This window comes from Cinclus cinclus, chromosome 23 (assembly GCF_963662255.1).
Source record: "Cinclus cinclus chromosome 23, bCinCin1.1, whole genome shotgun sequence".
Classification (NCBI taxonomy): Eukaryota; Metazoa; Chordata; class Aves; order Passeriformes; family Cinclidae; genus Cinclus; species Cinclus cinclus.
Window position 1 is genome coordinate 4,643,620 of NC_085068.1, and position 25,786 is coordinate 4,669,405.

The 25,786-nt window shown below is 47.5% G+C and overlaps 1 protein-coding gene across 1 annotated transcript in view; it reads left to right on the forward strand.

Annotated features, from left to right (window-relative positions):
* The first annotated feature begins 1,380 nt into the window (after window positions 1–1,380).
* KAZN (kazrin, periplakin interacting protein) overlaps window positions 1,381–25,786 on the forward strand; it is an 82,716-nt gene continuing 58,310 nt past the window's right edge. Inside the window, exon 1 of the mRNA XM_062507700.1 lies at window positions 1,381–1,446. Coding sequence (XP_062363684.1) covers window positions 1,381–1,446 — 66 coding nt within the window. The remainder of the gene's footprint in view (window positions 1,447–25,786) is intronic.

Consider the following 25,786-nt stretch of genomic DNA (forward strand, 5'->3'; position numbering starts at 1 on the left):
CTCATGTGTCTGTGAGGTTCCCATCCCACTGCCATGGGGACTCCTGCCCAGTTCCTAAACCCATTTGTGAACTTTTCCAGGTACAGGTGTCTCAGGTGACAACTCACAGTATAGCTGCCTGCAGATTTGGGATGCAGGGATGAATTGGGGAGGTACAGACCCATGGGCCGTGGTCTCCAAAGCATCCCTTTCTATGGGGCTTGGAGCAACCTGGTGTAGTGGAAGGCGTCCCTGCCCAAGGCAGGGTTTTGGAACGAGACAATCTTCAAAGTCCTTTCCAACACAAATCACTCTGTGAGTCTATAATTTCACTTCAGTGAGGATGAAGCCATCTGCACGGCTGCCACGGGCAGGGTGGCAGCTCTGCAGGCTTGCTGCAGCCCTGGCAAACACACAAGTGGATCCCTCTAAGGGATGGAAAAGGCACAGGGAAACATCCGCGCTCCCTCTAGCAGTCGCCAGCGAACGGATGATACCAATAATTCTCGATTTTTCACCCCGGGTTCGTGCCACGTGAATTGCCAGTTTAAGAGCTCTCGCACTAGTACTGCTGCAGTGGTAACAGCGCTCAGGTGGCTTTCCCCCGGCCCCAAAATCCTTCCTGGGGGATTTTTTGGAGCCCATTTTCCTCCACTTGCTGCAGGCAGCTGCTGGGCACGGCCACCCTCAGGGTGAACCTGAGTGCAGTTAGCAGAACGGCTCTTCATTAGCGGCATTTTGAGCTCAGCGCGGGCACTGCAGCATCCCCCGCAGCACCCCTGAACTTCCCCGGGGGTCTGCGGGGGGGTCTCGCTCTCAGCGCGGTGCGGGCATCGCAGGGTCCCCCGCACGGGAGGGAAGGGACCCGCCCCGCCGCAGCCGCGCACCCACCGCGGATGCCCTCGGCCGAGCTGCGATCGCCACCGTCGCGGCCCTGCCCGGGCTGCCGGGGGGGACAACAGGTAGGGGGTACCCCCAAAGCCCCCGCACGACCTGTTGCCCCTCGTAGCCCCCCCGCTTTCCTTTGCACACCCCCTTGCAGAACCCCTCTCCTCTACGCACTCCCCTGGCACAGCCCCCCCCCCCCCCCTCCGCACGCTGCCTGGCACGGCCGCCCTCCCTTTTCACCCCCTTGCACAGACCCCCTTCCCACCTCCTCCTCCTCTCCGAGTCCCCCTCCCCTTCGTTCCCCCCTCGCACCCTCCCAGCCCCCTCCCCTCGCACCGCCCCCTCGCACCGCCCCCTCCCCTCTCGCTGCTCCCCTTCAGGCAGCCCCTTGCCCCCCTCCCCTTGCCCAGCACATCCCCCTGCCCGTCCCCCCCCCCCCCCCCCCACGCCGCTCCCTCTCTCACCTCTCTCTCTCCTCCTTTTCCTCCCTCCCCCCAGGCCAAAATCCTGCACATGATGGACGACAACAAGCAGCTGGCGCTGCGCATCGACGGGGCGCTGCAGGCGGCGGGCCAGGAGGTGACGGCGCTGCGCGCCGAGCTGGCGGCCACCGGCCGGCGCCTGGCCGAGCTGGGCAGCGACCCGGCCATGGAGCACGGCCCGCAAGGTGGGTCCCGCCGCGGGCAGGGGGCGAGGGGGCGAGGGGCGACCGGCGGGGCTCGCTCCCGGCCGCCGACTCGGCTCGCTGTTATTGTTCGTTGTTTATTTTTGGGGGTGCCCGGCGCGTCCCGTCGGGCCGTGGTTGCGGGTTCCCCGCCGGGTTCGGAGCGGGTTCGTTCCTTGCTGCGGCTGCTGCCGGCGGCTCGCTCGGCTCCGGCAGCCTCGGCACGAGGAGGGAACACCCCCTCCCCAAATACTCGCTGCCCCCCGCCTCCCCCCCCCCCCACCCCATCCTCCCGCCACCGTGGCCACCCCCTCTATTCCCATCCTCTCGCCGCACCCCGCCCCGAGGTTCCCCGGCCGGCTCTCCCGGGTAATCCCGCGCCCTCAGCCGGTTTCGTAATTCGGTAGGAAAGCAGCCATGTTACCTCCGCGATCGGCGATCCGCGCTCCGGCCCCGCTCGGCCCGGCCCGGGGCTCGGGGGCTGCGGGGCTCGGTCCGCGTACGGCGGCCGGAGCCCACCCCGAGCCCCGGCTCCCCCGGCTCGGACAGCCCCCGAGCCATGCACGCACCCCCTCTGCTCCCCGCGTCCCTGAAAAGTTGTCTCGGGGCCGAGCGTGGAAAACGGGGTGCAGGGGGACCGGGAAGAGACTTTATGTGAAGGTTAAGGAGCTGAGCCCGAATCGCTCCTGTAGTACTCGTGCTCTCGCCACGCTGAAATTCAGTTTCCTGCTAATCAAAGCGTGTTGCCACCACCGATACGTTTGTATTTAAACGCTTTTGTATTTGAGCAAATATCTTTTGTTTATATTCCCAAATAATTACAGGCTTGCATGACAGTTTACCCCGAAAAGAACAAAAATAGTGTGATCCCTCCCCTTTCTCGATAACTGAATTTACACGTGTGATAAAAACGTCATTAGCTGTTATTTACTCGTTACTTATTTACTGTATCTCTCGGTAGAGTGGTTCGGCACTATTTGAAATAACAGTAGCATTTTGGTGAAGCTTTTTAAAGGTAGCGCAGCGTTTGGCGGGGCATAGTTGCTGCCGGCGGGATGGAATCACGGAATTACAGAATCACAGAACGCTTTGGGTTGTAAAGGATCGTAAAGAGTTCGTGTTGTTTCAACCCCCCTGCCATGGCTGGAACTGATTGGATCGCATCGCCGGTGTGTTGTTGTTCGTGGCAAACCGATTTAGAGGGATTAATTAGTGGTTTTATTCCGTCCAGCTTGTATTTTACTGTTTTGGTAGTGGGGGTGTGAATTCCATTTACCCAGCTGAGCTTCCTGGTGGCTGTGGGGATGTAGGAAGTGAAGTGACCTGTGTGGCCAGGGATTTTCTGAAATGCTGTGCCGAGGTACCTTTTGGGATAATCTCAGCCACCCTCTGCCATACGCCGTAGCCAGGCTACTGAAGCTCCTACTTTTATAAAAATCTGCTGAAAGGGCAGAAGGAGGATGCCAGCCTCCATCCTCCCTGTGGAGCAGGGGCATCAGGAATGCAGATGGTGACACGTTGTACAGGGCATGCATGTGGAAATACAGGCTGCCAGCCAGGAAAGCAGGTAAAGCCCTTTGGCTGCTCGTGCTCACACTGATTTCTGTGTGCTTGTTCAGTGTTTGGTTTCGTTTCCTCTCCAGGACACTTCTGGGGAGATGCATGTTTCTGCAGCGTGTCCTGGCAAGGGACAGGGGGGTGTGTTCTCTAAGGTTGGGGCTTTTTTCATTTTCCTCAGTGGTTTTCTAATCTGTTTAGTGACAAAAAAACTCCCCTTTGTGTTCCTTTACTAGCAGCATGCTGGAAAACAGTTGGTACCCTGTAAAGGTGCCAAAGAAACGCGCTGCGTTTCTTCCCCAAAGCCTGCGTGTCTCTGCTTAACAACTCTGCTTGCATGTGCTTTGGAGTTGTGGGGTCCCTGTGAAGGGGAAAGGAGCGGCCACACCCTCATCTGGATGGGAGAGTGGTACCTGCAGTGACTGCTGAAGTTGTTGGAGGGTTTGGTCCATCTTCCTGCTTTCTAAGCCGGGAAATTTGGCTCAGTGTGCTGATGACTAGGAGTTAGGAACAAGAACTCTTCTGCAGCAAGGTGTGACTCCATGGCCTTGTGGTTGTGGATGAGTCTTTGTCTTTCCCCATGAATTTAATAAGCTGTTATTAAAGTTGTGATATATCTAGCCCTGTACCACTGGTGGTGTAACAAAAGCCAATTAGTTAAGTGTAAAATTGTATCCAAAGAGTGTGTTATCTGTCATGCTTAGGAAGGAAAAGGGGGCGAGCGCTTGATCTCCACAAAACCCACCAAGTAAATTCACTCTGCTTTGTGTTTCCTCCCTAAGTTTTGTACTATTGTTTATATGGTGCCATAAACGCTCTCCTACATCACTCTGTGTTTGTGCAGACAGGCCCAAGATATCTATAGTGAGCCGTATGCTTTTCCTCCAGGATTATGAGACGACGTTCAGAAGGATGGGGTGAAAACAAGAATCTCTGAATAGTTCTGCTGTTGTGTGTCTCCTAAGTAGGAGGGCTGCCAAGCTGTTTGATTTATGCAAATATATTAAAGGCATGCAGGAGGATGGGGAATAGAGTGGCAGCCTGCAAGTGCAGATTTGGTGTGCTGGTGGTGCTTGGGTGACAGGCATGGTGGGGTCTGCTTTGGTCTGGGAGGAAAAGCACGTGGTGGAATCATCAGGTCCCTTTGCTTGTGGAATCCCAGAATAGTTTATCTTGGAAGGGACCTTAAAGATCATCCAGTTCCACCCCCTTGCCACAGGCAGGGACATCTTCCACTGTCCCAGAGTGCTCCAATCCCTGTCCAACCTGGCCTTGGACACTGCCAGGGGTCATGGGGCAGCCACAGCTGCTCTGGGCAGCCTGTACCAGGGCCTCCCTGCCCTCACAGGTGAGAGAATTCCTTCCCTGAGGTGGGAAGGAGCTCCCTATCACAGTGCTGCAGGCAGCTGCTCCAGGTCTGTCCCGAGTTGTGTGGAAGGAGGTGAATGTGTGTCTGTGCCACGCTCAGTCGGTAATTAATACCGAGTTTGTCAGATGTGTTATTTGTGTAACTACAGTGGAGCTTGAGACAGCTGGAGGTAATAACTCTGCCCCTTTTGTGCACTCTGAGACTTTTCTCTGCTACAATGTGCTATTTTTGCCATGGCAAGGTATGTTTCGAGGGCATCTTTTCCATAATTTTAATCAAAACTGGAATAATTCTGTGAAGAGGGAAAGCAGGATGGTGGGTGTGTGTAGGTAGGCAGGAATGGAACTTGTATATTGTTACAGTCCTTAGCGTGAGTGTTAATCATTCAAACCTCTCAGCCCTGACAGTCTCTTTTAACCAGTGAGTTTGCTGGGAGAAGTATTTTGGCTGCAGCCTCTGTCTAAACTTGGATGCAGATCAGCGTGGAAATCAATACTTCATGTCCCCAGCTCTTAGCACAGCAATTACAGGCAGTGCTAGGTAACATCTCTGCAGCTGTGTGTCAGCACCCTCGTGTTGGAGTCCTTGTTTGAATTAGTATTGGTTGAATTGATTGTGAGTGAGAGATGTGCCCAGTGGTCTGGGGCGGGATGCTGGTAATGAGGGGGGATGCAGATGAGCATTGCTGTGGCAGGTCCATGCTTAGCTGTGACCCTGTCCATGCTGGCTGCACCTCTGGGCTTTTGGTTTCATGGCTTTACCCAACCTATACCTGTATTTTCAGTAGTTTGGTTAAAAGTAATATCTGTGTGGAAACTTGAAGTCTGGTGATGACTTGCCATGCTGCATCAGGTGTTTGGTCCGTTCAGCCTTGTGTCTTTGCTTTAGTCTCCTTCCCCATTAAATGGAAAACACCTTAATTAATTAATGTTGGTGAAGTGCTTGAAGATGTAACACACAATCAATGGCTAAGTGTTATTAATAACACCTCGCTCAGCGCTTGGCTTATGTCACTTCTGATTTCAGAGCGGTGGTGGCACACTGTGAGCACTGCGTCCTGGCCTGTGGAAGTGAGGATTGATGGAGTTTGCAATGGATGCTGCCAAAATTCAGCTGGGAAGGGGGCAGGAGCTGCACCCTGCTCCTGGAATAAAGGGGTTGCTCCGTGCTGCGCTGTTATCTCGGGCACGTGCAGCATAAGAAAGATTTCAGTTGTATCTTGGTATGTGGTGATGCCAACAGGCTAGGAGGACCTTTCTGCTCATGACAGTCTAAAGTAGAATTTTTTTCTTTTTCCCTTTGATCTCAGTATCCTTTCATAGCTACAATGCAAAGACTTTGACTTTTGCCCAGAGGCAATCAGTTACCTCTGTGCTGTTGCTATTTTGTGAGTAATCATCTCCGACTGCTGAAAATGTACCATTTTCATCTCTTCAGAAATCTTCCCTGCTATTTGTTCTTCCAGAGCTGGAGAGCTGATACTGTAAAGAAGCCTGAGGAATTTGGACACTGCTGCCCAGTTGGGTATTGGAGCATATTTGTACCATGCTTATCACAAGATCAAGGTCTTGCTGTACTATCACTCTTCCTAATAATTTCCTACTGTGTTTCCCTTTGTCCTGCGTAGTTCAGGGAGCAACTCGTTTCATACTCTAAAACAATTGCCTGTGCTGGGAAATAAATCTGTACTTAGCAATGTTTCCATAGTTGATTTAGACACAGGGTACTGGCTGCTGATAATGCTCCAGGTCCCTGCTACATCTTAGTCTTTGAAGATGTTAATTTAAATATCTTTTCTGGAGCTTTCCTGTTCAAAAGCCTCATCTGGTATGGTTAGCATAATATTTAGATTATCATTGCTTCAGCCTTTGTCCTGGGGAGTTATAATGAAGCTCCTAAGGATGAGTAAGCTCAAGTAAACTGAATTTGAAGGAGGACTTAATCCAGGGCTTTTGACTTAGCAGTTTGAAATATAATCATGAAAATGGTGTTAGATTTGCAGGTGGGGAGAGGGACGTAGAAGTAAGTCCCAGTCTTAAATTGGAGAAGATTAGGTATAATTTTGTGGGCTATGTTCAGGCACTCTCCCACAGATGGTGGGGCTGGGTGTCATCCAAGAGGACAGTCTGTCCTCTCATTACTTACTCTTTTTCCTCCAGGTACATCAGTATATCTGGAATATTGGTGTTCTCTGTCCCTGGGGCTGAATAGGGAATTCTCTGAGATGCCAAAAGAGGTTTTACAGCCTTGAGCAGGACCTCCTGGCCCAGCCTTGGGGTGCAAACACCTTTCCTTGAGTGGTCCCTACTCCTTTCTGTGCTTCAAGTGCATCACTGTACACCAGGCACTGAGCCACAGCACTAGCACAATGTAGAGCAGAACTTCAGCCTCCAGCTTGTTAAAATTCAATCCTCACAATTTCTCATTGCCAGCAAAGCATGAGATCAGTGCTCTGGTCCTGATGCAGCTTCTGCAGAGCCCTGTGCTCATAGTGCAGCGTGCAGAGCAGGGCAGCAGCTACACACAAAACCCCAGGGAATCACTCACCCAGAGGCCTCATTTTTCAGGATGCATCCCCACCCGTGGGATGCTGAAGGCTCATAGGGTTGTTTCTTGTTGCTTTGCAATCTCTTCCTGTTTTTCCTTTCTGTGTTGTTTTACTTGAGCTTTTATGGGTGATGTTTTGGATTTTGTGGAACCTCCAGCTAGATCATTTTGGTGTTTGGAAATGTGTCCTGTGGTAGCAGGAGTTGGGATGGGTTTAGTTTTTGTTGGTTTTTTTTTTTTTTTTTTTTTTTTTTTTAAGGAAAAAGAAGCAGTCTCACCATAATAGGGAAGTGGAATAAATGCTTTTGAAAGCTTTGAAGCCTTTTCTGTAGTCAGTTTGTCTGCAGAGGTTGTAAAGGTGAGGAAAATCTCTTCCCCAGGTTTTCCTTCTGCACCCATGGCCCAGGGAGTTAATTGGAGGCTGGGAGGTGTGATGCTGAGGGTTTGGAGGTGTCTCCCCAGAAGAAGAGGCTGAGGTTGAGTGGTGGGGATGGGTTGTGACCTGAGGGGATCTGAGATAGCAGAGGCTCTCCGGGAGGATAACGTCACTGCAGAACAACTTTGCAGTTGTATTGATCATGATTGAGTGTGACACTGGCTGGAGGCCGTGGCTCCCAGGGGTGTCACTATACCCCTCAGTCCAGCCCTAGCTTCCATAATCTGATAAATTGCTGATTCCTTTATCTTGTTAGTGCTCTCCTTGCCCAGATCCCTGCAAGGAACCTCTGGGATGGGGACAGAGCTGGCCACAGGTGATGCAGGCCAGCTGTTCCCACCTGGACTCACTGAGGGTGGCTTTTGAGTCAGGTTTCTGGTTTTCAGCTGGGCTTGATAAGTGATGTGTCTTTGTCTGAAAATTGCTGAACTGCAAAGACCTCTGCCTTGGAGTGCAGAAGATGAGCTGCAGCAGAGAAATGTTTTTGCACAGAGCAATTAGTGAGAAATGGGTTTTTGTCATGAGGATTTCTGACGCTTGGTGGGAGAGCTGCAGTGGGCAGGGCCATGTTTGCACAGAGAAATGGAAAAAGCTGTTTTGCTGATGCTTTTCAGATACATGATCAGCCACAGATTTTTAAGTATGTGAGGCTAAAATTTGCTTTTGGATCACTTGGACGATGGGAAAGGAGCAGAGATGCCTGCAGAAAAGTGAAGGGGAGTGTGGTGGCACCCTGGATCTCCTGTGTGCACCCAAGAGTCAGACTTTGGGAGAGCATCACCCTTACCACTGAAATGGAAGAGGGACTGAGTGATGTTCTGCTGCCATTTGGTCCAGGTCTGGGCTCATCACAGTCTTGGAGGATCATCCTTGTCCCAGTTGCTTCTGCAGATGTTTCTTTGAAAGGATCATCTCTTCTGAGGGCATCCGTAAATCCATTTCTCATCCTTTTTGGTCCTTACAGAGTCATTCTGAATCACGTCTTTTCATGCCACTTCTTCCTCTAAATTAAGATTTCACAGGTTTTAGAGCCTGTATCTGGGAACTAAACCTTTGGGTTTATCTGACAGGGAGATGATGTGTCACAGCCTTTCCTGCTGCTGTCCTGTGCCATCTCTTTGTTGTCTCACTGTGCTGGGTGGCATCTGGGGGGAGAATCCCAAACCTCTCCATCACCACCTCTCTCATAGAATGTGTGTTCTACATCTGCTACTTTGTGCAGAAAGTAATGTGTATTGGAGGTGGGGGAGAATTGTTGTTTGGTGAATATGTGAGCTGTAAAGAGAGTAAGGGAGCACAATGGTGTCCTGATGCCTATCTGCAGGTTTTTCTCTGACTCTTTTGGAGCAGCAATCAAACCTGGAGAGCTGACACGGCTGGGAAGTAGATTTTGGAGGAAAGGTGAAACAGAGCTTGTACCTCTGTTCCAGCAGATTGGGGTTATTAACCATGTTTGAAACTGAGAACTTAAAACTTGAATATTTTGGGTTTCCTTTGCCTTTTAATTCTTATCAAATCATGGCGTTTGCAGAAGTGGACTCTCATTACTCTTTCATTTCAGCCAGAACATAAACTTGCCAACTCCTCCCTCAGTCACTGTACAGCTGGAGAGTTTTCCAGTGGTGAGTGCCTGTGAGTGTGCATGGCACAGAGATGATGAAGGATGAAGGCTGGCAGTGCACCCACACTGCTCCAGCCTGTTGCTTTTAACAAAACTGTCCATCGTCCTCCTTGGACATGAACTGGGAAAAGCAGCATAGGATTACTGTTGGTCAACATCAGATGAGTGGGGATCCCAGTACTGGGATTATGCAGCAGTCATGCCATGGCTAATTCACCAATAACAGCTTCCTTGCTCTCTTTTAACACCAGACTATCCCAAAATACTTAGTTTTGGCGTCGTCTACTTTTTCAGGTATGCACAGGAGTATCCCATAACCTCAAAGGCTGAGTTAAAATGTATTTATAAGATTCTGCTTTTGGTCCTTGGCTAGTTTGAGTGGTCTCTGCCCTGCCATCATAAAATGGTGGTTTTTTTCTGGGATATTTCCAGTTGTTGTACTATATGGTCGTGGGTCAAAATTTGCTGCAGGCGCACAAGCACAGGAAGTGTTTGCCTGTTTTCCAGGGAGATTTACTTATTAGGGGTGGAAAGCAAAGCAAATTGATTTGAGGAACTTACTTTTGATGCTAAAGATTTAGACGGTCTAGACATTCTCTTAAGCTGCATGAGGGGAAAAAATGATGTGTTAGAAGAAACCTGTAGGACTGCTGCAAAGGTTTTAGTGGACCACACTGAGATTTTCAGTAGGAAAATCTCCAAATGCAGCTGCATTTTGAAGAGCAGCTGCCCTCTGATGAGGAAGGCAGGAGGGCACAGCAATGCTGCCAGAGGTGACCCTGGGGATCTGTTTTCTTCCTGGGGCCCTGTCCCTCTGCAGCGTTTCACTGAAGTGACTCCTCAACAAGGGTGTGAGGGTGAGCAGAGCTTAATTCAGAGTAACTTGTTGGGCTTCTGATTCTCCCTTGAGGCTGAACAATGTCTTTGTGTGATTTTGTGTAACAGCAGCACATTCGGAAAACAGATTCCCCATCCTGTGATGGTTAAATATTCTCTCTCTGTGTTCATCATTGTTAGTTCTAGCCTTAAATGCACCCAATTATTTGCTTTTATGTTCATCAATTATTGCAATATCTGCTCCAGCAAAACCTGCTGTTTTATCCACCACAGATTCTTAACATTAATTCCTTGACCTTTTATAATCCCTATAGTATATCCAGAGCTGCTAAATGGCTTTGCCCAAATTTGTCATTTCTTTTCCTGCCGAAGTGATGGCTTAGGCAGGAACAGGGGAACCATTTCAGGTGGAGACACACACAATGTGCTCCCCACCACATTTGCATTGTGTAATTGAATCTGCAAAGATCGTTTTTATCATCCTTGGGAAGTGAGCTTGTTTTAAAGCCACACAGGGTTTGCTCAAATGAGCTTTAGTTTCCTGTGTGATCTTCTTTCGGGTGGAAGAGAGGTCCAGAGCTGACAGCTCAGGGTGAGAGGGCTGATTAATAGGGTTCTTAAATTTCCATGAAAAGCAGAGGGAGGTTGGTGAAGCCAAAGCAGCTCCTGTGGAGGGGAAAAAAACCACCCTAAATTTAAAAAATACAAAGCTCATAGTGAAACCACAGAAAGGCCACATATCTAGTGAAAAAGCTGTATATAATATCAAAAATTTCTGGTTTGGGGTAGCACGTTGTAATATAAGCAGAGACTTTGCAAATTTATTAACTGGAATGTACCCAGGCAGTTGTGTTGGCTTCAGGATGGATTCCTGCAAGGCCCTGGAGTCCTGATGCTGCTGCGCATGGATGATTTTGGTGAGTTGTTGCAGCTGCTGGGTGAGGCAGAACTGGGACTGGGAGCTGAGTGGGTTGTCACCAGGTGGTCCCAAGGGTCCCCTTGTGGGCATGTCCCCAGGTCACTTGCCAGCACTGTCTGCCCCAGTTTAGGAGCTGCTGAGAGCACAGGCATCCAAGGGAGAGAACGGGGTGGGCAGGGCACGCTGGAACAGGGTGTACAAGCTGCCACCTTGCCCTGCTTGCCCCTGTTCTCATGCCCTTGTCGTTGCCTGGCTTTGCTCCAGCTCTGGGACTTGCTCACACTCCTAGAAGTTGCTCACAAGCTGCTCAAGTCTTGCTGGAGTTGTGTAAAGGTCTGCAGTGGCCATGGCTCCCAGGACGAGTGTGTGGCCCCAGACAGCTGCCACAGGTGCTCAGAGTGTGGCACTGAGAACCATCTGCTGTTCCTTTCAGGCAGGGCAAACCTTCAGAAAAAAACACTTTGCATTTTGCCACCTTTGCAGAGAACCTTTTTATGTGCTTTTCCTCCTTGGACATGCATCATTTCCAGTGTATTTTGGTAAGTGATGTAATTTAACACATCTCCTATGCCCTGCTTATCGCTGTCATTTCTGAGTGCACTCATTAGGGACCAGTTTGATTTTGGGCATAATTCCACTGACAGGCACATTTACTGAACATCTTTGATTCAGCATTTCACATGTGGCAGGATTAATGGAAAGCACTTTACTAAAGAGGTTTGAATACCTTGTAGGTTCCTTAAAGATTTTTTTTTTTCATTTAAATGGAGCTGTATTATCTTGAGCTTTTTTTTTTTTTTTTTTTTTTTTTTTTTTTTTTTTTTTTTTTAATGCTGTTGTGGTGTGTGGACTGAAGTGTTTCCTCTGCTACCAGGGTTGGATTGCTATAGACTGGGGTGACTGTAGGTCCTGGAAATAGCCCAATGCAAAATCTGGATGTGTGATTACAATTATATTTGTTTTATTCTGGTTGGGGAAACATGCATAAAAAAGCCATGAGAGCTCTACCTGTTAATTAGAGTGACAATACCATGGTAATGACCACCCTGCAGGATTAAAACCCCTTATTCAGATAAGTATTAACTGTGCTTGTTGGCAGATAAAGGATGCAGATAACATCAGAGGAGCAGAGCTGGCTGGGCTGTCAGTGACAGTCTGTCCATACTGTGATGTCAGCACAGATGCCTTTGACCTCATCATGATGTTCAGTAAAACCTGGCTTTGTACAGCTGTGTTTCCCAGTGGGTTGGAATACTATGCAGGGAGAAATCAATCAAATCCTTCATGGTGGTACCCTTTACGGGTAGCCTTGGGAGCAGTAAAAGCAGTATTTGCACCCTTCAGATGTAAATTTGCAGGGCTGTGCCTATTTTAGAGCCTTTATCAACCTGCTAATACACCTGGTTCTTGGGCACATTGGATTTGGTGCTGCTGCCAAGGTTCCTATAATTTTGAAGGGCTGTTTCCACCCTTTTTGGTACCATCTTTACACCAGGAGGTGGCTCAAGGTTAGGATTAGGAGAATTTGGTGTGAGATACCTGTGGGAACATGTGTGACCTCATCCAGTTCTTTGTCACAGTGTGTCAAGCCTGTAAGGCTGGAGAAGCCCCTGCGTTGGCTGCAGGGACCTGTTCCTTGCCAAGACACAAATAAGGGGCTTTGGCTGTTGGGTTGGGATTCCTGCTGCAGTAACCTGCCCAGTGTCACCTCAGCTGGGTGCTGGAAGTCACCCAAATACTTTCAGAACTGCTGAAAGGTGTTGGATCCTCCATGTGTTCTGAGCTGGGAGTAGCTGAGCTTCTGGATTCTCTCAAAGAAGGAAAATTATCCAGGCCTTGTAGATTTGCTGTGATTTATTCTGGTTCCTTTTAGTTGCAGCTGTGCATAAAGATTCCAAATTGAGGGATATTTTGCTGAACTGCAGTTTTTGTGAGGTAGCTCTCATTTGCTAATTCATTCATGGTTGTTTCTGCCAATGTAAGTACAAGCTTATTCTGCAGTGATGCTTTTCATCTTTCCTGGACTTGAAGCAGCAAATGGGTGTTGATATCCTTGTGGCAATCTGGTGAGGAGAGGGGAAGCAGCAAAATGAAGTGATGCTCTGAAGATAATTTTGCTCATGCTTTTTTATGTCAGTGTCCAGAGCCACTTATCAAACCAAGTATCTTGAGCAAGAAGAGAGATGGATATTGTTGGCTTTAAGTAGATGGGTGTAGTGCTGGAGGTAACTGCTAGGAAGTGATTAAATATACTCTGGTTCCTTTGCAGCACTTTTTCAGCATATCTTAACTTTTAAGTGTGTGTGCATGGTTTAGAGGGTAATACCATTAATTAGAACAACAGGAAAGACTAATGTAAGAGTATAACCCTCTTTAGTACACTGGGTTTATCCCTGATTAGCAGAGCTGCTCTGATCTTATGGAAATCTGTGTACATGTCATTAGGAAAGCAGGATTAACTTGGTAATTAATAATGCTAAAAAGTTTTCATCATTGAAAATGAGTAAATAATAAAAACAATATAATAAATAATTTAAAAGGAAAATAAACTTGAAATATAGATAAAAACATGACGGTTTCTCTTTATTCTTGTCTGCCAGGGAACAAGGGTGGGAAGATGAGGCGTAGCTTACCACAGATGCTATGGCTGAGGCTCAAAGTAAGCCAAGGAGGATGCCAAAGTGTTGTCCTGGGCAATATACAGCCAGTTCTTTCTGAATTTTGCCCAAAATACTGCTGGGTAAAGCTGAGGCCAGCGTGCGTGCTCGAGTGCTGCGGCAGCAGCTTCTCAGTTCCCCGGGGAGAGGAAGGGCATGCGGGAGAGCTGCGTTTCTCACAGGAGAGTTGTTCTGGCTGTTATTAAAAGTATTCTCACGACGAGGTCGTGCTGGTCGGGCGCTGAACTCCGCAGGCCCGAGCACGGTGTCTGTCTGTGCGACAAGTGCTGCTGCCGGCAGAGAATCCTGCCGAGCATCCTGCAGTTTCCTTCCTGCCCGTTTATTCCGGCAAGCCCGGGCTTGTTTTGGTAGCGATTTCACCTCTTGTTACTGATGGCTGGCAGAGAAGATCAGCTGCTTTGTGGAGAAATCTTGAATGTATACACGTATTTTACAGCTTTCGTTTTTTAATTTATTTTTTTTTTTTATGGTGGAGAACAGCAACAGGCAGATTTTTTTTTTTTTTTTTTTTTGCAGAGGATGGCACCTGCGCAGGAATTTTAATCTTTGCTCTCCAGCATGTGTGTCGAGCTTATTTGCACAAAGGCTGCCTTGCTAGGCGAATGCTCCCTGTGTTCTAACCTGTTGCGGGGCTACCCCGTGCCTCTCTCCCGGCTCTCCTGCCGTGGAAATGAAGGCGGGTACCCGGGAGCAGCTCCCGTGCTGTCCTGTGCTCGGGCGGACACAAAGCAGCCAGCTCCTTATCAGCGCCTCGCCGATAAACCAGGGCACAAAAGCCTTGGCGTGCACCCACATCTCCTACTTACTCGCAGATTAAAAGCTCTTGAGGCTTTGGTTTGTTGTGAAAGTTAATTGCGAAGCCCTCGAAGCTTGGCAGGGCTCCCAGGGCGAGACTCGGCACGGCGGAGCCGAGCCCCGGGGCCGGGCCGGGCCGGGCCGGGCCGGGCCGTGCGGGCTCGCCGGGGACCGGCTCCTCCGCGGGGATTTGCTCCCCAGAAGCTTCGGACATCGCAGGGGGGGGAATGCACAGTCCCCAGGGTGGGATGCACAGTCCTCAGGGGCTGCTGCCCTCTCCCCGCCGCCTCGGTCTGCTCGAGTGTGCTTAGGGCTGGGTTTTTTGGGAAAAGCCGCCCTGCCGGGCTGCCGGAGCGGGGTTGGTTCCTCACGGCTGTTCCCAGCACTGCTCCTTGCCCACTGCCCCTCCCTGACACACTCGGAGAGCTTTTTGTGCCAAGTCTTGGTGTCCCGGAGCATCCACCGCGACCTTCTTGGGGTTTTGGGGTCGTGACCTACTGCAGAGCCCCGATGTTGGAGGTTCTGCAGGTGCGGGCGGTGAGGAGGTGTGTGCTGTGGGGTGTATGAACCCAGCCTTGCCCCGTTCATTAGCATTTCAATCAGCTCGCCATGGGAACCTTCCACGCTGCCGCTGCTCTCAGAGGAGGCACCTTCTCCTCAGCACAGTCCTGAGAGAAAGGCAGAAATAAAAGCCAAGCCACGTGATTGCAGAGGGACAAGGTTTGTCCTTTTCATTTATTTATTCATTTCTAAGATGCTTTCTGATAGCTGCTACTTGTGTAAAACCTTATGCAGCAGGTAGCTGAGGGATCTGCCGGGCTGTAGAGGGGTTCTCAGGTCACGGTGTCCATGGCACCGGGGCCTGCTGTCGTGGGGCTGCTTTGGACAGGTTGGTCCGAAGTGGACAGTAGCTGTCTGTTGCTTTGAGTTTTAGTTTTCATCACAACCTCATGCTACTTTTCTTTTGTTAATGGTTTCATTAATGCCACGGGCTGCGTGTGATGTGCATTGGGTAAGCACGTGGGGACCAGCTCAACCGTAGAATCAGAGATTGGTTTGGGGTTTTAAGGGACCTTAAAAATCATCCCATTCCCTGTTGTGGGCAGGGACACACCTTGCACTAGACCAGGTTGCTCCCAGCTCCATCCAGCCAATTCTTGTAAGAGGGCAAAAGATGCCAAACAGTCTCAAGGACAACAAGTAGAGCATTTCCTATTTTAATCTTCATTCTTCATTTAAAACCAATAAAAACACTGCCCTGGCGGTGTTCTTCTACCCAAGCTCTGATGAAACAAAAGTAAATATTACTGCCCTGGCAGCACAAATGAAAGGAGAATGAGAAGCAATGTATGAAATGGACTGTGAGACAGTTTTTGTTTTTCTGTATTGGTCTTTTCTGTGGAAGAGGCCAGATACAAAGTTCTCTTGCATAATGCTCACATCACTGGAGTATGATTGTATTTGACTGTCACAGATGAGGATGCTATATTTATGTCTCAGTGAATTTCTGCCCTCAGTTTGTGTGTCCTCTGACCTCTGGGGAATATCATAAATCCACTGTTATGGAGTACAATGGCACATTTGATTTATCAACTCTGTTACTGGTCTGGTTGAAGGGAGAAACAACACGTTAATTAAATTCAGAACTGGTGATAAACTTGGTGTTACAAATGAGGAGCAGGACAGTGGTTTAGGATAGAAAGGTAGGCAAGGGATGGCAAACTGAGAAGCAAATCCGACCATGCTTGTGGTAGCTGTCAAAAATGTGGAGACTGGGGATCTAGTGAGAAAATAATTCTTAGAATAAATGGGGGTATTGGGTTGTCTGCAGTCTCCACAGATTGTGGCCAAAATCTGTGTTACTGTAGGTGCTGCAGACTTCACCCTGGTGTGCTGTGTGAAAGGGGCAGTGCTGGGTGGTTACATTCAGGACAAATTAATAGTTATAAAACACCCCTAATCTACAGGTTGTCAGGCATTAAGTATTTTGGCACTGTTCTGTTGATGGTATTAACATAAATTCAAGCTGACCTAAGTGCACTGGGATAAAAACAAACACTTACCCTCCAACAATCCTCTAACTGAATGTGAATTTCACCATTGGCTCTGGGCTGTTTTGTGTTTTGCATTTCTTTTCTGTGGGTTTTAGTAATGAAAACAAACCACTTGGCTTCACCTTGGGTTGCAGTTAACTTCTCCAGTCATTTTCACTTTCCCATGCATTGACACTCTCAGGGGTAGAGCTGCAAGTAGGCAAGAAGTTGTTCATTTTCAGCTCGGATTGAAAATGCTTGTTTTCTGATATAGTGCAAAATGCCTGAATTAAAGGCTGACTTGTTTCTCTGGAAGGATCTACACATCCAAGCATTCCTGCATGAGATTCTAAGTGCCCCCACCAGTTCCAGGCTTTGGTGGGAGCAGCCACATGCTCCAAGTTAAATTAATGTATAGTGGGGTCTCAGCCCCTGCCCATGCATCATCCCTTCCCCTCTGATCTTTGGGTTGTATTCCTGACCTTCCTAATTGTCTCCAGCTGAAATTCTCCCTTCAAAGTGAGCTCAGATGAAAAATATTTTTGTGTGGTGTTAACACATTCTTTTGAGGGAAAACCTCTTTTGAAAGGTGGAGTAAGTTAGAACATTAAATAAAAAATGCTTTATTTTAATAAAGGTATCTCTTCATTACCTGTGAGGAGAAAAAAGCTATAAACCCAGCTGTGAGTTACAGTGTATTGACCACTACAAGGGACAGAAAACCAAAAGCCTCTTTTACTTCACTTAAGTTGATGCAGGTTATTGGAGGGAGACATTTGGGGATGTGTTTACAAGGAATGGCATTAGTTATTGAGGGCTGAGCTAAATAAAATTAATTTTGAACAGGAAGTGAGTTACTCTGTCCTTGTCATAACCTTTAGTCCACATGAACAGCACTCAAGTTATTAAAAGGCTGCTTTAAACTGAATAAGAATTTCATCATCTCTCTTCTGGATTGAAAAGAGGATGTTATTTTAAAGATCAATGACCTTTGCTCAGGTGCTATTCTACCGTTTCAGAGACATGTAGAGTGTGGGATTTCTTTTTTTATTTAAAAAAATATTTTGCAATCAACATTTCATTGGTTTCTTTTTTTTTCTCTAAAGCTTTTTTGGTTTCTTTTTGTGGTACATCTTTTCTTCTGTGCTATATACCTTGGGGTACAATTAGGAGTGTGTTCTGCAGCTGAGTGGTGTCAGGACTGCAGCAAGCATTAAAGCCTTTGAAAGGTAAATATTGCAGAGGATGGAACAGCAGTAGTCCTGGCAAAAAAGAGAGAGCCAACAGCATTTTTGGGATTTATTCACCCCTTGGTATTTGAAGGCTGCAGAGGGAGGTCGAGGACTTGGAGAATTTTGCAGACCGTGGACATCTGTTACAGAATCTCTGCAAAGATCACAGAATCCCAGAATGATTTAGGTTGGAAGGGACCTTAAAGCTCACCCCATTCCATCCCCTGCCATGGCACGGACACCTTCTACTTGATCAGGCTGCTCCAAGCCCTGCCCAACCTGGCCTTGGATTTCCAGGAATGGGGCAGCCACAGCTTCTCTGGGCAGCTTGTGGCAGGGCCACACCACCCTCACAGCCAATTCCTTCCCCATGTCCCACCTAACCCTGCCCAAGATCCATGTGTTGTGTTGGTAACAGTGGCAGGGTCAATAAGCAAAGGGATGAACGTGGTACCAGGGGTGTGTTTCACCAAAAGCATAGGCTTGAGTAGTTCTGGGATGGGAAAATGCCCCATTGCCCATGGGGGCACACATGGGATGAAGAGCTGGACCAAGGGCAGTGAGGGACAGGTTTAATGAGTGTGTCCCTGCCCTCCCTCCCCACCTCGTGCTGTTCTGTAGGGCAGGAGCTGAGTCTGGTTCATGTGCAGCACTGAGGGGCTCAGTGATATTAAAGGAAAACTGATAATGCTTCCTGTGTTGAGTGCTTGGAGGCATCTCTCATTCCCCTGGCTGTCTTCTGTGCAGCATCCCTGTCCTCCCCCCCACCTCCTGTTAACAAAGCAATTACATGTGCAGAAGTGGGCTCACTCCCAGTAACGAGCCTCCCCAGGCTGGGGATGTGCCCTGGACAAAGCAGCTCTGAGTAGCAAAGACAATGTCTTAATATGAATTTTCAGTGATTTTAAGGTGAATTGCATTCACTGGTTTCTGATAGGCTTCAAAAGTTCTTGTTGTTTGATGCGTTGAAGGAGATCAGTCGCTATTTCGGAGCATTAATTTATACAATTCAGATCACACTTGTAGGGTTTTTTTGTTTCCTAGCGTTTCTTGTTTTACTAATTGCAATTGTTTCACGTCCTCTAATCTATTATACTTTTTAATAAGGCATATAATTCATTATTTAGGTGGTAGTGTTCTGATAATTAGATGGGTTATTTTTGTCAGTGCTGATTAGTTGGTAAGTACAGATTAATATTTGAAGACTTGATGTGGTCTCTTGCTATTTGAGTTTCAAAGAGGTGATGTGGCACTTGTTTCGTGATATTCCCAACAACTTCATCCCTTCCAGCCTGAGGAAAGTGCCAACAAATTGTAAAGAGGCTTTGAAAGCCTTTGGATCTTGTTTACCCTTTGGAACTCATATTAGAAAAATGTCAGCAAGTGTTGGCTGGGGGTGAGACACTGAAAGTGCAGCTCCCTGAGCAGACAGCAGCACCGGGGGCCACTGGGGTTTGTACCCTAAATGATCCTTTGGGTGAACAAGTAATAATCCTGCACTTTTCAGGGCAGAGACCTGCTGTTTGCTGGATATGTCCTAGAAAAGCCTTGCCCCTGCACAAATAGAAAGCCTTGGCTTTTTTTTTTTTTTTTTTTTCTTTTTTTTGCCTGGAGTTAATTGCAGTGTGGGACAATGTGGCCTTTGTGTAACTGTCCCTGTGCTGGGGATGGTTTCTCCTCTCCCCACTCCTGCCTGCAGAGCTGGCACTGATTCTGGTCTCTCCCTCATACAGAAGCTGTTTGCAGGATTAAGGCTGTTTTAATTCAGTGAAGGGATGTGGTGGCTGAAGGGACAGAGTGGACACCTACCTGCAGGCCGTCAGGAGTTGGCAGTGGATGTCCTGGGGGTGAAGCATCTATCCCAGTATTCCCACTCCCCTGCAGACCAGACCGAGGGAGGCAGTGGGTGAGCTGCAATGGAATTAAGCAGGTGTTTGTGGAGCTGCAGCCTTCTGCCTTGTCCAAGATAGTATGAACCATGCTGCTGGGAGAGGTGATGTTATTGGAGCCAAGCCATCGCATTATTTGGTACCAGATCTCTGGGAAGAGGGAATAAACTAAATGATTTTTAGTCCCTTGGTCACCCCAACCAAGGAAACCACAGTGCTCTTCAGTGGCTCCTCCTTACTGTAGACTCCTTCAACCCTCCCTGCTTTAGCAGATGGCTCCAAACATAAATAAGCCTCAGGGATGCCTGTCGCTGCCTGTGACCCTGGGGAAAGCAGAAACCACATCGGAAATGAGCAGGGATAAGGAGATTCCGAACATTTTTCTTGAGCAAATAAATGTAGCAGAGGGAATGTCAGGATAAGCTCTGTGCATTTATCAGTACCATGAGCACACCTCGGGCAATCCCTTTGCACCACCCTGTGATGCCAGGGGGGTTCCTGCTCCTTGGTGGTTCAGGGTCACTTGTTAATGGATGATCCCTGTATCCACAGAGGTGTTGTGGGGTTTGCATGCATTTCCAGAGCCCCTCTGGCTGTGGATGAGAGCTGAAGTCATGGAAATGTTCCCCTTCGAGCTACTAGGGGTGAATTTGGCACTCACTGTGCCTTTCACATGGAGATCCAGCTATGAGCAATGGTGTGATGGTTGTATGGACTTGGTGGTGAGTTCACAGCCTATTGGAAAAGCAGGGCAAGGGAAGGATTTACTGAAGTAGAAACAGAGGGGGGGGCATTGCTGAGAGCTTCCATACATCCCCTGGTTTCAAGTCTGTTGGGCTGTGGAGATAAATTAAGGGCTCAACAACTGCAAAATGGGGACAGCAGGGTCTGTCAGGAGGGCAGAGCTGAAGACTAATGGTGTCTCCATTGCCCCACTGCAGATCTGTCAGGCAGCCTGGGAATTCCAGCCTCAATTCACGTGGGCTGTGCTGCTGGAATTGGCACATCCTATGAAAAATGGTTTGTGTTTATGCAAGACCTCTCTGCTGCTGGGGAGGGGGGTCAGAGTGTAAGTTGGTTGAGTGGCCGGATTGCCCTGGTGTGTTTGCCACAGGATAATGGAAAATTCCTGTGAGGAGCCGTGCTTGATCTAGGGCCAGAGGGAACAGGATGGAGTCTATTCCACCAGTGGAATGATTGAACACTATACTGTGCATCTTCCGGTGCCTGCTGCCAATGCTTTTATAGGCTTGAGATTTTATTTTGGGGAAGAAGAGTATCCTAATGCAAGGCCAACCTGTGGCTGTGCCAGCTTCTTGCTGTGTGTCCTCTCACACTGGGAGCCATTTCCCTGTACAGTTTTGGAGAGCCACGTGCAAAGAGTCCGTGACAGCCTCGTTTTCTGCTTCCCCAGGAGGATGAGAGGAATTTAGAGCAGCGGGGTCTCTGTGGTCCTGACACAGCACACCGAGCACGTGAGCTCTGCCAACGCACGAGAGCCTTTCAAGGGCTGCAGTAGCATTTACATCCTCCTGCTTTCCCTCAGTGGGTTTGGGTCCATCCTGTTGCATGAATATTACTAATTACCATCAGAATTTGTGGAGTTGAAGGGAATCTGAGAAAATTAGGATCTAGTAAAAGCATAAAAAGGAAGTTTTAATATCTCTTAGGACTTAGTGGCATCTTTGTGTTACAAACCCATTTGTGCCGCAAGGCTTTAGACTGAAGGATTCAACTTGCTGTTATTAGACTGTTATCACTAATAAAATGACTTTTCACTTTGATAGCCTTTCACTCCAGGATCTAAAAGTACTTTAAAAGTGCTAATAAATTAAGCTTCTTGATAGCTCTTGAGTGCAGCTCTTTGTACAGGCATTTGGTCCAAAACCTAGTGAAGTCAGTGGAAAGTTGTCTGTGTCATTAGCTCTGGCAAATCCCTTAATCTGTCTGTCCCTGCTTGTCCTGTCCTCAGCCAGAGCTGATGGCACAGACATCTTCTTGTGCCAGGAGCCTTCATCTTTTCCTCACTGGGTTTTTTTTCTTGTTTTTCTGCCTGGTTCCACTGCTGAGGATCATGTTGGGGTCGCAGTACTTGGAAGGTAAGGGAGGGGGACATAGAGATTTAGGATTACCTGATGTGTTCTGACAACATCAGAGGTTTAGGAGCAGTCTCGGTTGGAAATAACATTCCGGAAGAGAAAGGCTGTTATCCCAGCAGCAATGTAGTGCAAAGCCCCTGCTCTGTGCTCTTCGTTTCTATTGTGGACCTGCTCAAGGAAGGATGGTTTCCTGCAGTGGGAAGATTTCCAGTCCAAGACCATCCAGTGGACTTCATTAATTCACCCATTTTCAGTTTGTTGGAGGTTTGCCATTGGTTTAAACACTGGGGATTATGCTTTGGAGAAGACAGCTCCTTCTGCTGTGGGATGTAGCTGGGGACAGCAGCAGGGGAGGGCTGGGCTGTGAGGAGGAGTGGGAGTAATGCTGGTGGAAGCTCTTTTGATCCAGTTCATGGCTGTCAACAGAACTAGCAGGGGAATTCTTCTTATTGCTGTACTAAAGAAGATAAAAGCAGTTCTGCCCCTGGCACAGCCATAGACACAAGACACTGTGAACATCTTGACTCCCTTTCCTCTTCCAGACGTGTGATGGGTCGTGTAATGCCCTTATGTCTGATCAGCCATAACAATCTGTATTTTATGGATTTTCACTCCTTGTCACCCTGTTGCAATCTCCCCTCTCCCCTACCTTTCATTAATTGTCTCTCAAAACTATCTTGTCACTGCTCTGATGATGTTTTTCAGTGGATAAGCCTGTTAGAAATAATCTGGTTTGCTGAATTTCCTTTCTGCTGGGCAATCTTCTTAATAGCTACTTCAGAGCATTTCATCCTGTTTGGTTTAAGGATGTGGTTTCAGATAAATATTCTGTTTCTCCATGGTTCTTCTGCTGATTAAGGTCTGTTCTTTCTCCTAAAATGCTCCTGAGCAGGAAGAGTTTCATGGAGACTTAGTGTGTGTTTGGTACTTCTAAGCAAACTGTGTTGGCCAAAATGGTCAAAATTCACTATTGATTTTGGATGTGTCAACTTGGACAGTCAGGGGCCAAAACAAAGGGAAGAAGAAAGATGAGGGAGAGAAAAAAGTTTTAATCCTTAAATGTGCTATTGCTTGTACAACAAGGTATGTGATTGTTAGGGTTTCTCCTGGGACAGCCCAGACAGGATAAGAAGGTGGTCAAAAGGCACATGCATCCTCTGTTTATCCATTCCCTACCTATGCAATAATTAATAGCATCATTTAATCTCTTTCAGAATTTTGTGAAACTTCAAATATTTGCAATTGCTGCTCCTTTTGGAAAAGCTCATTTTCAGCACTTCTAAAAACAAACCCTTTTCACAGGTGCTTCAAGAATGCTTTTTCTTTTCCCTGTCCAAATCAGCTCTGGATGGAGGGTCAGGAGATTACAGTTCTTTTCCCAGAGTTGCCAGCAAGCTGTTGAATGATCTTCAGCAATTCATTTGATCTTTCCGTGCCTCATTCTCACAAATAAGGATGCTGGTAATAACTTTCTATTGTTAAAGCTTTGGTAATAACTTCCCATTGTTAAAGCTCTTAAAACTCTCGTATGGAAAATGCTATATGGGGACACAGAGTAATTATTGTCATAATTTGCAAGCGAAGGTGATGGAAATAAAAGTTTTTGCAGTAGAGGACCTTGGTTCTTGTTGAAGGGAATTATTAGAATAATTTTGGCTGGAATGACCAATAAAATGTGAATTAGGCAACTGCCTTTATTGATTTAATAGTTGAGCTGGGGGGGGCGGGGAGTGTGTGAGTTTCCATTAGAGACATCCTGGGAATAAAGGAAAGCTTGTGCTGACTCCAGCTGAATTTGGTCTTGTCTACCATCTAAACAGTGTATGAGTTCCTTATACATGATGGCACTATGTCATTCTGGCCATTATTAATGAAAACATATCAAACACAACTCCAACAACAACATCCCAACACCAAAACCCCAGCAAACAAACCCAAACCCAGGGATGTTTCTCCTACCACTGCTCCTCTGTGGTCTGTGGCTGCCCAGATGACCTCGTGTGTGATGGCACCTTGTAGTAGAGGCAAGTGCAACACTGACTGGGAATGTCCCTGTGGTATCCAGATCCAGCAGTTAGAGGTGCATTAGGATAATGAAGATGTAGGTAAGTTTGCTCTATAAATTTCTGAACTCCTTGCTCCCCACCCTGTCTGTCTCTCATTGCCTCTAATTTTTACAGCTTGCTAAAACTAGGTCTTGGAGAAGACTTGGAGCTGTTGAGATAGAGACAAAGCAGGACTGTAAATCACTTGACAGCTTATTTCCTTATAGTAAATATCCCACTCTTACAACTTTATGTTTAGGTTAAAGAAGGAACAAAATGTAGCAAGAACTTGGTTTGGTTATTGTGTGTTTCTTTTTCTTTTAATAAATAACAGAAGAAGATATGAGTGGCACAAATCTTACCGGAAAGGGCTGAATTGGCATAAGTTTTTATCTTTTAAAAATGTCAGAGCTGGGTGTTTTGGGTGCTGGTGTGGGGGTTTGGGTTGGGTTTGAAAGGCTGTGCATGGCTCTGTGTGAGAAGCAGCGATGCCACACTGAGTGCCACAACCACAACTGTGTCACCTGGTGGAGGATGTGCCTCATCTGGTGTCTGCCAAGTGCTTTTACCTTTTGTTGCCACTGCCAGTGTGCTCTGCAGCCTTTTCAGTCATATTCCTGTAGCCAGTGGGAACTTGGCCAGTAATTCCAGTCAGGATAGGATCAAGAACCTCAATGGTTATTTCCTGTCCTTATACACACAAGGCTTTCTCGAGCTCTCTGCAAATGCCCCCTTGATCTGAGGTGTTCTCATTAGGCAGGTCAGAGCCTTATTCAGTGTCCAGGTTGGTTCTTATTTGCTTTGTGCTCTGGCTGGGGATGAGAAAACTACAGCCACAGCTGGGGCTGCATTTTTGGAAGGCATGGGCAGCTGTTTCACAAGGCCTACATTTCTACCCTAGTCCTCTGCAAAAGCCATGTTTCAGAGGGATCTGGTGGAGGTTATCCCTATTTTGATGTGTGCTGAAATTCCCCTAGCACTGCACTCTGTTCTCTTCTCCATCGCCACCGCCTCAAAGGGCCAGGCAAGCACAGATTGTGCCAAAGCTCCACAGTGCAAATACAAGTCACGGGATCAAGGCTGTAATAACAGACTGCATCTACTGCTGTGGCAAGATGTGTGAAATTAGAGCCTTGTCTTACTGGATGCAGCTCTGGGTTATCAGATCCATTATCCAAAGGTTGTTCTCGTGGATCACAGCAAATATTTTGGTGGTGTTATGCACGGCTGGGTATTAGCAATGTTTAACGGCAGCTTGGGAGGGATGAGTCCTGACAAGACCGTGGACAATGCTCTTCTTTCACCTGAGCTGCTGTTTCCCAACCTTAACACCTTTGCACGAAAAAATGCTCTGTGACAGCCAAGGGTTAGAACGTTGCCTTAGAGTTGTTCCATCTATGTGGCGCAACAACAAGAAAAAGGAGTTATCATTGTCCCAGGAGGCAAAGAACAAATTTAGGTCCTGGTCTTGCATATGCTTATCCAGCTAATTAGCTTTACTCAATGGAGCCCATTCAGCCTGTAGCACTTGTCCTTCATCTGTTCAGGATCGTGTGTGTGAATGCTCATTGAAACACGAGGTCAGTCGTGGTATTGTTGCACGTACATTAATGCTTATGTTCTTGCTGGAAGCCAGGAACAGTCTCTCCATTGTAAAAACCTTTTTTAAAAATATGTATGTAAGTATAATGCAGCTGTGAAATGATGGGCTCAGGTAAATTTATTCTTTTTAATTCCTGGGTCTGAAATTGCTGAGCTTGGATGTTTAAACAGGAAACAATATTTGTCATTGCTTGGGTTGATGTGGCTCCAGATTCAGGTGTTGTGCCAGTTCCAGGACTTTGAGTAAAGGACACATAATGAGTGATTAACTGATTGTTGTCGGGTGGTTGTGTATCAGGACCTTTCTGTCTTAGCAATTAATCTGCTTGTTGATGTACACTCAACCAGCTCTTGCTGGATTCTCTTGTCATTTCAGTCACTTGGCAGCAAAAATTGCAATAAGACTTGTATCACATCTTGAACTGGATTTTTGCTGATGCTGTTTAAGGATATAGGAGCACATAAAAATGAGTAAATCTTGTATTCAGTGGGAGAAAATGAATGCTGAGTGTGCCGAGCCGGGGTCAGTGCACCAGCTGCTTTTAGTTTGCTTCTAGATTAAAACTAACTTGTGATAGCGACAACTGAGCTTAAAA